Below are 13,248 nucleotides of genomic sequence, written 5' to 3' on the forward strand. Positions count from 1 at the left end.
TAATTTTTGAGTAGTCAGCAAATAATGAGATTGGATCCTTGCAACCGTTTGTTGTGTTGCATTCACGTGCACATATGCATGTCCCAGTGAGTGCAAAGCAGGTTCAATGAGTAAATAAATATATTCTGCTTTTACTACAACCAACTGACAAAGTGGGTACACCTGCACAGCCAGGCCTATCCTAATCACTTTTCTACAGTTAGGTCATTGTAATATCATCGTAATTTATGGCAAACATTCATGCATTTCCTCATTGGTTACTGTCTGTTTTCTAGCAGCTCGTTGGGGGCATCAGTTCAAGCTATAATGGATGAGGTAGGGTATTTTTGCCAATTTTCTTGTTAATAGATATAATATGTTTTCTGTAATTAAACAGTTTAGTGCTAATACATTAGGCTATTACTGTAAACATTTTTAATAGACTATTGCAATGTAATGTACAGCTTTTATAGTATTAATATTGTCAATTTAAATGTATGCTGACATGTTAATCTCAAATCAGATGCTTATTTTGGAGCCTGGTGAACTTTTGGAGGGCAACTCTGGAGGAAGAAAGGAGACTACTTCAAGGTATCGTGTAGAGCTAGGTCTTTTATCAATTTGTTAATCTACATTGATACCCGACTACACTAATGATGAATTGGTTATTCATTAGTTTTGTAGATGCAGCCCTTGCCACTATGACTGGTGTACAGGCGGTGGAAGACACATACAGGTACTGTTTCTTTTAGGGTTTTGACACACTTTCAAACACTTCCTGTCAATGTACTCTAGTATGATTCAAGATGTAGAGAAACAAAATGTTGCGGCACAATGCGGTGATGAGAGTGGAGTATTTTATTTATGAGTATTGGTTTTTTAATGGTTAGGTATCTGGTCTTAAAAATTGAATACCAGTAGTTGTGAGTTTGATCCCAGTGGCCTCCCAAGTGCCCTTCAGCAAGGTTCTTTACCCAGAGGTGCTTCTGTAGTTAGCTCACTGTAAGTCATTGTAGAAGAACATTGGCTACATTACAAATAATAATTGTAACTTCCTTATTTGCAGCACGTACACACAGCTGTATGCGCCTATCATAATTGAAGATGAGGATGAGGATGAAAGTCAAGATTGTGATGTCGCACCCGTAGGCACCAATCCTGCAAAAACTGCAGAGTAAGTATTATAGTGACTCCTAATTATTTGTCGAATAATCATTAAACATTTTATTAACAAGATATTTTAAAGAGCCACAGCAGGGCTTTTGTACAACAAATCAAGTTTATTTAACATCATGTACAAGAAGACAAAAAACATTCTAAGAATATTTTGGGGAAGTAGGAGACATCTTGTGTACAGAGGCTTAGCATTTCAACATATTCATAATTTCTAGATTTTTACTTGGAACGAAAAAGAGGAGATTGATTTGTTATTAGTTCATCTTTTTTAAGGAAAGAATTACACCGCATCTCTCGGATGCAAAATAGAAAATAGATCAACACTGATATTGTATGTCAAATCATATATTGGTACCATATTGGCTCGTATTAGCATTGAAATTAGGCTGAAAAAGTGGGGGTCATCTTACGTTCGAGGTCTAGACATTATACCCATTCAGAACGCTAGATGGCGTCAGATATCTTTACAGCAAATGCTGAACTTAACTATCCAGGCCACAAAGCGAACACCTGTCACGAAGAAGAAAATAAAAATAGCTGTAGCACGAAGTAGATAAATATAAAATAGCGGTAAGAAAGAAAAGAGAAGAAAATACCGGTAAGAGAAGAGATAATGGAGAAAAGAAGGGGTCGTATTATATTCGGGCTAATACGGTACTTATGTACCTATGATAAGTGGATGAATATTTACTTTTATTCCATTCTTTTCTATATCTGTTATAGGGACACTGGTGTATCTGCAGCCATGATCATTCAGGAATTGGCAGATGTCATAGACCACAACACTGTCAGCAGATTCAACATCACGCGCTCAAATGTTTGGGATGGAGCAGTCAGAGGATTCAGACGCTCACGCTTCTCTGAAAAATCGAACTTGCTTGTGAAGTTCACTGATGATGCAGGCTCCATGGAGGAAGGAATAGACATTGGAGGGCCAACGCGAGAATTTCTGACGCTTCTAATGAGCAATCTGCAGTCGCGACCCATTTTTGAAGGACCCCCGGAGAGTCGGTACTTGGTGTACAATGCCACAGGTTTGTTGGCAGACGAGACGTTGAATAGTTTGATGTGAGCCAGTAAATAATGCGGGATTATAGATTTCATATTCTTTATTTTATGATTCATACAGATACTGAGTTAATTGTTGTAATGTGATGTACTGTAGCTCCACAACTCAGTTACATTTGTTTCCACCCTGTGTTATCCTCCCAGCAATCAGAGAGGATGAGTTTTTCATGGCAGGGAAGATGATAGCTGTGTCCATAGTTCATGGAGGTCCAGGGCCACATTTTCTCTCTAAGGATCTGGTGAACCATATTGTTGGACAACCTGGTTTCTCTTCAAATGTGAAGGATGTGACAGATGATGAGATAGGGAGAGCTCTTCATGAGGTAAGACAAGAGAATACACTTGTCGTCACAAATAAAGCAAATGTAAATGACTGCAGAAACTCCTCAATGTAAAAAAAAATTAACATTAAGTACTGAAAAAATGTAAATCACATTCTTCTCTGTGCGACTACATTTCAGATGTTTGTTTCTTTTTCCTGAGCCTTAAAGTAACATAAGTAATCTTTATTGGCTGATGATGAATGTATTTCTTTGGTGACTGTTCTCCCACCCCCCTCCTCCATCTCTGTCTGTCTCCCATTCAGATCGAGGTGGCAAATTCTTTGAACTCTCTTCAAGCTGCCATACTGAAACACAGCTCCTTGCTGCAAACTGCAGGATGCTTCAGGTGTGTCAGGTCTGTGGAAGACAGGCACAAAGTTGTGGCAGAATACCTTAAATGGTACATCATAGACCGAAATTACTGTGTAATTGAACGGTAAGTCTAAGTGTTTTTTAAATGAATGTGTTAAATGAAGCAGCATAATCTCATGATGCACTTGAATTATTACCAATGTTGCCACTAAAACCACAACTACTATTTCTGTTCTATAGTAATAATGAATCAATAATTATGTGTTGGTCATATATAATGTTCACCCAGAGCAGAGCAGCCACACAGCCTATTTGAAAACGTGCTCTGCTGTGGCTAAAGCTGTTCATGAAACATATTGAGACAGTTAGCAGTGCTAACTCAGCCGTAATCACAGTGTGTTTTGGGGGGTGATGCAAACACTGGATGTTGCCAGATATAATGCTGATATAAATAATCTTGTATGTTGTAACGAAAAAAAGCCAGAGTTTTGTTCCTTACAATTATTCACCAATGTGTGTCCGTCAATAGATTCAAAGAAGGACTAGCCAGCCTCCACTTTCTTGATGCCCTTTGTCAGCATCCCAGTGTCCTTGCTCCTGCACTGTGTCATGTGGAGAAGAAGCTGACGGCTACAGAATTCGAACAACTCTTTGTGCCACAGCTTAGTCTATCAGGAAGCAACAGGAGGATGAAAGAAAGCTTGGCACTCAGCTTCTGGGGCGACTATATAATGGACTGTGAAGGTTTGAATTAAAATACTGTTGCAATAATGCTATCTTACATGAATGGAAATCGATCTAATGCTATCTCTTTTTCACAGAACAAGGACCTGTGCCACTGGAGGAGTTGTTGATGTTTTGCACAGGTGTGAATTCAATCCCACCTGCAGGAATGACACCGCATCCATGCATTACATTTACACTGGAGTCCATGTATCCATTAGCGAACACATGTGGCAACACAATCACGCTTCCTCTCCTGGAAACATACAATGTTTTCAAAGAAAATATGGATTTTGGCATTCAAAATTCACCAGGCTTTGGACGCTGCTGAAAATTAAAGACATGAAAGGTAGTTCCAAAATGTTTATTAGTTTACCTTATGTTAAATCTTATTTGCAGCAATAAACAAGTTCTTAAACATGAGTCATGGTGTCCTTATTCATAGTGCAGCTATTTGCTTCAGAGTGAAGTACATTGCTGAGGCAGATTCCCAGTCATGGGGTTGCTGTAATCCCTTTTGTTGCACGACATGTTGGAGATATTCCTGAATGTTTGGATCGCTGCACAAATGAATAGTTTGCCTCGATTCAGGAAACACGAGGAGTTCCCGGTCTTCAACAGTGAAGCCACAGTCCCTTGAGCCAAACCTGAACAATAACACAATTACATAGTATAGTTAAAAAGGAATGGAAAACAAATCTTTTTTTTATTTTTGTTCAAATGATTTTTCTTTATAATATTTGCACATTCATAGACAGAAATAAAAAGTTAAACTAAGGCCAATACATTCATGGTTATGAATTACATATACCTGTAATTGTCCAACTGCATTACCCATAATAACGCTTGCGCTTTAATCCAACACTAATAATACATACTGCCAATTGATTGTGACTTGCTATGGATTACCTGTGAGGCAAGAAATAGAGTTCGTTTGGAATCCCTCCAGGACATCGTGAAAGTCTGCTGGGTCGAATCCTGTGCTTGTTCCATAGGTCAGTACATTCATCAAGATCTTTTTGCAGAACATCACGGAAGCAGAATCTCACTAAGTCCTTGTGTTCGTTGCTGCCATTAAACTGCCCAAAGTCTGCCAGGTCTTTAAACAAGTCGATCCAAAACTGAGCCCTGGAATACAATCAAATGTCTTATTTTATCCAGGGGTTAAACATTATGATTTAATCTGCAAATATTAAAAACATGCATTGACGCTTGTAACAGTCAAATAGCGACATGTACCTTTAAGGAGGCGTCGCCTCTTATGACGTCACCAGGCTGCGCCTGGGTTGTTATGGTTACCCCATGTTTTCGGCTCCTTAAACTGGTCGATCTAACTTACAGTACAACTTTTATCTGTCCCTTAATAATATTCAGTGGTGGTTTGGGTGCTGGCAACTATTTATTTCATGTTTGAGATGCTATAGCTGGACAACCGGGCTTGGTAAGGTTGGAGTTATTTAATAAAAGACGAGCAGTTTGTGAAATCCCAGTACAAGTCTGGCTGTGAGTTTCTGTCTGGCACCTTCTTCTCTTCACGGCTTCAACCGAGCGACACGCACCCAAAACCATTACAATCTGTAGCGAAAGATGATCAATCAGAGATGTACCAACCTTCCTTTCCTGAAATAGGACCACCATGACTCGATGCGCTGGTTGGCCGTTGATGAACCGTAACCGTGGCTGGAGGAGCCTGCGTAGTAGTCCGTGTGCTCATGGCGAAGGGCGCATTGTATCGCTGCCATTGTCCCATTTTCTGTTCCGAAATCGGTTCTTAATCTCATTGGGATTACACCAGTATTCTTGACGCAGTTAATGTAATTGTGAGCGATAACAGACGGGTTGTTGTTGGTAGCCCCGCAAACAAGCCACATGATTCTTCTGGAAAATCCATCGATACACCCGGAGAGGGCCAAGCCGAAGGGTTTGAGTTTATCATAGCCATCTACGTGCCATATGTAGTTGGGCCCCATGGAATGATATGCTCGCCTAATAAACCTCCGGCGTGTCCTCATGTCGGTCCCTTGTGGATTGAGTTGTTTCAGTAATCTCATCACTACATCACGCTTAACACGTAGCCTGTGTTTTTGTTTTAGCACTTGCCACATAGTCCGATAGCCGAACAGCTGTCCCGGCCCTCGCAGCTCCGTCAGAATTGCTCGTCTCACCTCTGATAGCTGGGAGTAATTCTTCCTCCTGTACAGCCCCGCCTCTCTTAAACGCGTCTTTAGAGTGCGAACACTCATTGTGATGTTGTGCAAAGTTGACAGCATGTCAACTATTGCGTCATAAGTGTGTCCCGCATCAAAATAATTCCTGATAATGTCTTCGGTGGCAGCCATAATTACAAATGAGCTTTTTCAGCAATCAGCATCCGGACCCCTGCATGTCCGACATTTAGCATTTCCGGTTTGGAGCTTTCTTGTTTGCGTGATTTCATTTCTTGTTTGCGTGATTTCATTTCTTGTTTGTGTGATTTCATTTCTTGTTTGCGTGATTACATTTCTTGTTTGCGTGATTTCATTTCTTGTTTGCGTTAATTCTATTCTTGTTTGCGTGATTACATTTCTTGTTTGCGTGATTTCATTTCTTGTTTGCGTGATTTCATTTCTTGTTTGCGTGATTACATTTCTTGTTTGCGTGATTACATTTCTTGTTTGCGTGATTTCATTTCTTGTTTGCGTTAATTCTATTCTTGTTTGCGTGATTACATTTCTTGTTTGCGTGATTTCATTTCTTGTTTGCGTGATTTCATTTCTTGTTTGCGTGATTACATTTCTTGTTTGCGTGATTTCATTTCTTGTTTGCGTGATTACATTTCTTGTTTGCGTGATTTCATTTCTTGTTTGCGTTAATTCTATTCTTGTTTGCGTGATTTCTTATTTGTGTGTGTGTGTGTGTGTTTTTTCTTGTTTGCGTGATTTTGATTCTTGTTTGTGTGTTTTGTATTCTTGTTTGCGTGATTTCTTATTTGTGTGTGTGTTTTTTTCTTGTTTGCGCGATTTCTTATTTGTGTGTGCATTTTTTTCTTGTTTGCGCGATTCCTTCTTTATTGTGTGCGCTACGATTTGTTGTTGTGTTTTGCACTTCAGGGCCACCGTATGAATAGGATTGAATGGAAAAATCAATGTAAATTATGGTATTAACAAATTTAAGGTACTAAATGTGTTTATTATTTTATGTTAAGATTCAGACGAATCTTTGCCAGCTTAACACAGTCGAAGCATGGCCTGGTCTGGATCAGATATCATGGTAACTAATCAAGCTAATATTTATTGTGAAAACTACGGTGAATATTTATGGGTATTTTTTTTTATGCCTTCAACAGTGAAGAAGATGTTCTTCAGTGGCTGACAACACAAATCGCCCGAAGCAAGACCTTTGAAATTTGTGTGTCCAGAGGTCTTAAACTCTGGAAGCGCAGAAAGAATGGCGGCCCAGAGAACCCTCTGAAAGTTTCCTTCCTGGGAGAACCGGGGGTTGACACCAGATGTACCAGATGACGGCAACAATGTTCTGTTGTCATAGATCCATCAAAGTGGCTTGTTTGTGGTCCAATGTTCTGTTTCTTCCCCTTCTTCCTTTGTCTGTAGCAATGGTTGCTGGAATTGAGAAGCGACTCTTTGAAGGAGAAAGTTAAATAGTGACCTAAATAGTCACTAAATGATTTGGATGATGAGCTGTTCAAGTATGTTGTACTTATTTGCAGTACTTCAAATTATTTGTTTTTTTATTGAATCAATTCATAGAATATTAGGAATATTTTCATAATACAATACCTTTTTTGTTTCAACTAATCATGTTAATTGCTAAATGTTAAAAGCGCAAATCCGTTTTGCGGTTGCAAATCTTTTTGACACAAATTTCTCTCCATAGTCATGATCATTCAGTTTTTATTCTTATCTTGCTTGACTGTTGGTCCTTATCCCCCCCTCCCTCACTCTGTCTGATCCTTTGTGTGCGTGGCTACTAAGGGCAGACTCGTTGAGCCAAACGATACACACCTGATCATCATCCCTCATCGACCCTGAGTCTTTGTATATACTCTGCTCCTGCTCTCCCTTAACTGCCAGATTATGCTTTTATTTTGGTGTCGGTATGTCCCTTTCTTTTATCGTTCAGTCAGTGAAGAAAAATGTCCCTACGGGGACGAATAAATATCTATCTATCTATCTATCTTTTATCTGTCTATCTTTAGTTTTTGACTATAGTACTTTTGTTTAGACTGTCTATTTTTGTTTGTTTTTAATAGTAACAGCAGCCAGTCCCATCTTGGTTTTTTGAGCTTGAATATTTTTTGTTGGAAGATTTGTTTGTTCATTAACTAATTCAGTACCAGCCGTTGACATCTCCGCCCAGTACCGGCGGTGTTTGCTCTTTTTGCCCTATATTTGAAGACCCACAGAATATTTCGATTGTTGTCTCATCTTTAAGCAACAAAACATAGTGTGTTCCCAACGCATTCCATTCTAAAGATATTGGCTGTTGAAAAGAGGCAGAAATCACCAAAATCAGCATTTTTCAACCGAAAACTGAGAAAACTAGCTTTTTGTTCAGACACACATTTCTATGTAATCGCTGACTTTAACTCAAATATTTAGAGTTGGGTGGCTGGGCTCTCCCTTAGAGATTGGGTGAGAAGCTCCGTCATCCGGGAGGCGCTCGGAGTAGAGCTGCTGCTCCTCCACATTGAGAGGAGTCCGACGAGGCTCGGGCATCTGTTTAGGACAGGCATGGGCAAACCCAGGCCCGGGGGCCATATGCGGCCCGTTGGTCTTTTTAATCCGGCCCGCCAAACTTGTACAAATTATATCATTCAATAAAATTGTTATATAATTAAACCTCGTTCATTTGACCTTTTCCCCGTAATGCTGCCTGTAAAAGGCCAAATCCTTTAATGCAATAGCTTTCATGTGTCATTTATATTAGCTCACACAAATACTCCATCCATCTGTTCCTGGTCCAGCCTTCCTGTCAAATTTTAGAACCGATTGTGGCCTGCGAGTCAAAACGTTTGCCCACCCCTGGTTTAGGATGTCTCTCTGGTGCACTGTTGAGGGCACGTCCCATCGGTAGGAGGCCACGGGGAAGACCCAGGACACGCTGGAGAGACTATGTCTCTCGGCTGGCCTGGGAACGCCTCGGGATCCCCCCGGAAGAGCTAGAGGAAGTGGTCGGGGAGAGAGAAATCTGGGCTTCCCTGCTTAGTCTGCTGCCCCCGCGACCCCCCCGGATAAGCGGTTTAGAGATGGATGGATGGCACTCTCAGACAGGTGTACAGATTCTTTTCAACTCCCTTTTTTTTTTTTTTAGATTGATTCCAGTGTCTTACTGCTGATGACAGATGAGCAGCTAAAAGAGTATCTGCCATCCTTCGGCGACTGGCTGGCTGTTCTTGGATTTTGCAAGGGGAAGGGCAATAATTCTGTTTCCCGGAAATCACGACTTTTTGAGCGGCTGAGGACCAAGGTATCAAGAAAGAGAATGATGCTCATGAGCATCATTCTCAGCAAGAACCACCCAGGAATGCTCAAAAGAATATACGAAAGGTTGATACACAGTAAATTTCGCTGTATTAAATATGCAGTGTCAAAGTTCATTGACTCTTTCAGGGTTAATACAACAACAGAGAGTAGAAACTTTAAAGGATCTGTTTCTAACAATGTTATGCCAAAATAGTGGTTGCAATATGTCACCATATACTCAGGAATTATGTTAATATGACAGAGATCAGTGACGACAACACAGCTGTTCCACCCACCGCTGTCTTCCCCACAGTCTGCAGTGTTTCAAGATTTTGCCAGTAACTAGTATTCAGGATTACACATGTCTGACACTACTAAATCAACATGCTGAAGGATTTTTAATGTGTCTGCCATAACATTCCTGGCCACAGTCTTGCATGGTGCTAATAGTAACTAATATTATTTTTTTAATGCTAATTTCATTGAGCAACTTTAAATGCATGATCTGCTTAAAAAGTAGTGATTAGTTAATTTCATTTCATTTATTGATGTTTTCTCAAAAGTAATGCGCCAGATTAATTGGCCATTTGTGAGTATTGGACAAACATGAACTCATAGGCCTGATTTAACAAACGCATTTGCCTTTTCTTGTATCATTTGCGAAGTTCGGTGTGCCAGCTGTGACAGAAGGTGTGAAGGTTGTTGACAGTTCTGGGACTGTCTGAGGATGTAGTTAATGATCCCTCACATGGAGTGCTAACCATCAAATATGCTGGTTTGTTTCAGTTGCATTTGTAATTACTATTGCATTATTTAATGGGCATGCTACTTGTGGTTATATTTCCCTCCCTCTGCTTATCGCATCATCGTCAGAATCTGACTCCATACAATCCTGAGACGTGCTGACGTATCCCAGTGAGCGTATTATCACTTCCTGTTTGCTTGTTTCACGAATTGTTTGTGTTCTCTCTGCCACTGTACAATCATTCACTTTTTCTGCTCTTTTCCCACATAACTTGAATCACTGCTTGTCATATTCATTGATAGTGGATTAGCTCCACCAATTTTCACAACTTTTTGGGGCAGTCCTCCTTTGGTTTAATAAGCTAACTATCGAATAGCTTTTAGCACCGCTAGCTAGCCAGCTAGCGATGGCTTCTCCCTCTGCCTCTCCACTGTCCTGCTCAGTGTGTCAAATGTTTAGCTTCTCCTCTTCTTCCTTTACTGACAGTGAAACGTGTAAGAAGTGTAGTTTATTTGCTATGTTGGAGACAAGGCTAAATGATTTAGAGACCCGGTTCCGTACCATAGAAGAAAATCCAGTACCTTTGATAGCTAGCCAGCCCTCCCTTAGCGGTGCAGACCGAGCCGCTAACCGTCTCCCGGCTGCTCCCGAGCAGCCAGAAGCAGCCGGGACACCAAGGCTGTTCGGAGGAAGCATAGTCCAAAGCCCGCTACGGTTCACCCTAACCCTAACCCTATTCACGTTTCTAATAGATTTTCCCCGCTCAGCAACACACCTGCTGAGGACAGTACTCTGGTGATTGGTGACTCCATTTTCAGAAACATGAAGCTAGCGACTCCAGCGGCCATAGTGAGGTGTATCCCGGGGGCCCGAGCGGGCGATATTGAATCAAATTTGAAGTTGCTGGCGAAAGCTAAATGTAAATACCGTAAGATTGTAATCCACGTCGGCACGAATGACATCCGGCTACGCCAGTCGGAGGTCACTAAAATGAATATTGAGTCGGTGTGTAGCTTTGCTAGGACTATGTCGGAATCCATAGTTTTCTCTGGCCCCCTCCCCAATCTGACGGGTGACGATATGTCTAGGTGGTTTCCGGAAAACAACGTGGGCTTTGTAGATAACTGGCAGACATTCTGGGGAAAACCTGGTGTCATTAGGAGAGATGTGTCCATCCTACGTTTGATGGCGCATCTCTCATTTCTTGCAATCTGACAGAGTTTGTTAGACAACCAAAACCCTGACAATCCAGAGTCGGGTCCAGGAGTCAGAGATGTAGTCCTACACCCATCTCTGAGCGTCCTCTCGATCAGTCACCCACCCAGAACCCCATAGAGATGGTGTCTATAGAGATGGTGTCTGTTCCTCGACCCTCTAAGGTTGTTAAATTGTACAGGAGACATGTTACTCCTGGAAACCTTGTAAAAATAAAAACTGCCGGCACAGAAATTAATAATAGTAAAACCATTAAATGTGGACTTTTGAATATTCGCTCTCTGGCATCGAAGGCATTTTTAATAAACGATCTGATCTCAGATCAGCATGTAGATATTTTCTGTTTGACAGAAACCTGGCTGGGTCCTGAAGATTATTTCAGTTTAAGTGAAGCCACGCCTCAGAGTTATGTTAACTCTCACATTTCTCGAGGCGCCGGCCGAGGAGGTGGAGTTGGAGCCATCTATAACTCTGACCTCCAGATTAACACTAAACCTAAATTAAACTATACCTCCTTTGAGAGTCTTATTCTGAGTCTGTCACTTCCAACATGGAAATCAAGCTAGCCAGTCCTGATTGTTATAGTTTACCGCCCTCCAGGCCCAGACTCTGATTTCATGTCAGAATTTTCTGAATGTTTAACAAGCTTAGTTCTGAAAGCAGAACAGATTCTTGTTGTGGTAGATTTTAACATTCATGTAGATGTCAGTGACGACTGCCTTGCTACTGCCTTCCTCTCATTACTGGACTCAATTGGCTTCTCCCAGAGAGTGAACAAACCCACCCACAGCTTTAATCATACCTTGGATCCGGTTCTCACGTATGGTATTGATATTGATCAATTAATTGTATTTCCACTGAACCCTTTTTTATCAGACCACAAGTTCATCACTTTTACGTTTGTATTATTGGACTACGTTCCATCAAACAGAACTGCCTTGACTAGATGTCCGTCTGATGGTGCTATTGCTAAATTCAAAGAAGTGATCCCATCAGCATTAAACTCTTTATCAAGCCTTAACATTACTGAGGAGTCGTGTGGTAACTTTAGCCCCTCCCACATGGATCATCTTGTAGGTGGTGCTGGGGACTTGATGCGCACGATGCTTGACTCCATCGCCCCCTTAAGAATTAAAAAACTAAAACCAAAAAGGAAAGCTCCGTGGTTCAATTCTGAAATTAGATTGTGAAAGCAAACAGCCAGAAGACTGGAGAGGATATGGCGCTCAACTAAATTGGAGAAGTCTTGTTTAATCTGGAAAAACGTACAGGACAACGTTCCGCAAGGCAAGAGCAGCATATTACTCATCTCTAATAGAAGAGAACAAATCTAATCCAAGGTTTCTCTGACACCGTAGCTAGGCTAACACAAAGCGCCAGTTCTGTTGACCCTTTTGTTCCAACAGGTCTCAGTAGTGAAGTTTTCATGACCTTCTTCAGTACCAAAATCGAATAAATTAGGGGCGACATTCATCAGCGTCTGCCTTCGTGTGACATTAACCCCTCCCTGGGCAATGGAAGTAGCGATACGATCTTGATAGTTACTTGGATAGTTTCACCCCCATTAACCTGCAGCAAGTAAGTGTGGCTGTTGCCTCATCTAAACCGTGCACCTGTCCCTTAGCTGCTTTAGAAGTCTTCCTCTCAATTAGTATTGCTTTGCTAAATACAATTAATCTATCCTTACTTACAGGCTATGTACCCAACTCTTTTAAAACAGCAGTCATTAAACCACTTCTCAATAAACAACAATGGATCCTGATGTCTTGGCTAACTATAGGCCAATTTCAAACCTTCCATTCCTGTCAAAGCTTTTAGAGAAAGCAGTTTCCAGTCAGCTGTGTGAATTCTTACAAGACAATAAGTTATTTGAGGTTTTATAGTCGGGTTTCAGACCTCATCATAGCACAGAGACAGCATTAGTTAAAGTCACCAATGACCTTTTAATAGCATCTAATAATGGACTTGTCTCCATGCTTATTTTATTAGATCTCAGTGCAGCCTTTGATACAATAGATCATCGGATTCTGTTACAAAGGCTGGAACAATCTGTTGGTGTTAGAGGATCTGCATTAAACTGGTTTAGTTCCTACTTGTCTGATAGATTTCAGTTTGTACGTGTTCATGATAAGTCTTCTACGTACACTGAAGTTAAATATGGAGTTCCACAGGGTTCAGTGCTTGGACCTATTATGTTCACGCTGTATATGCTTCCGTTAGGTAACATTATTAAGAAACACAGCAT

The 13,248-nt window shown here is 40.9% G+C and overlaps 1 protein-coding gene across 1 annotated transcript; it reads left to right on the forward strand.

The window, feature by feature from the left end:
- Nucleotides 1–10,194: 10,194 nt before the first annotated feature.
- Nucleotides 10,195–11,032, forward strand: LOC137904034 (uncharacterized). The gene is given in 3 exon segments (XM_068748199.1): nucleotides 10,195–10,456; nucleotides 10,459–10,953; nucleotides 10,956–11,032. Coding segments are annotated over 3 exon segments (834 nt in total).
- Nucleotides 11,033–13,248: the final 2,216 nt, after the last annotated feature.

This window comes from Brachionichthys hirsutus, chromosome 14, assembly GCF_040956055.1.
Source record: "Brachionichthys hirsutus isolate HB-005 chromosome 14, CSIRO-AGI_Bhir_v1, whole genome shotgun sequence".
Lineage (NCBI taxonomy): Eukaryota > Metazoa > Chordata > Actinopteri > Lophiiformes > Brachionichthyidae > Brachionichthys > Brachionichthys hirsutus.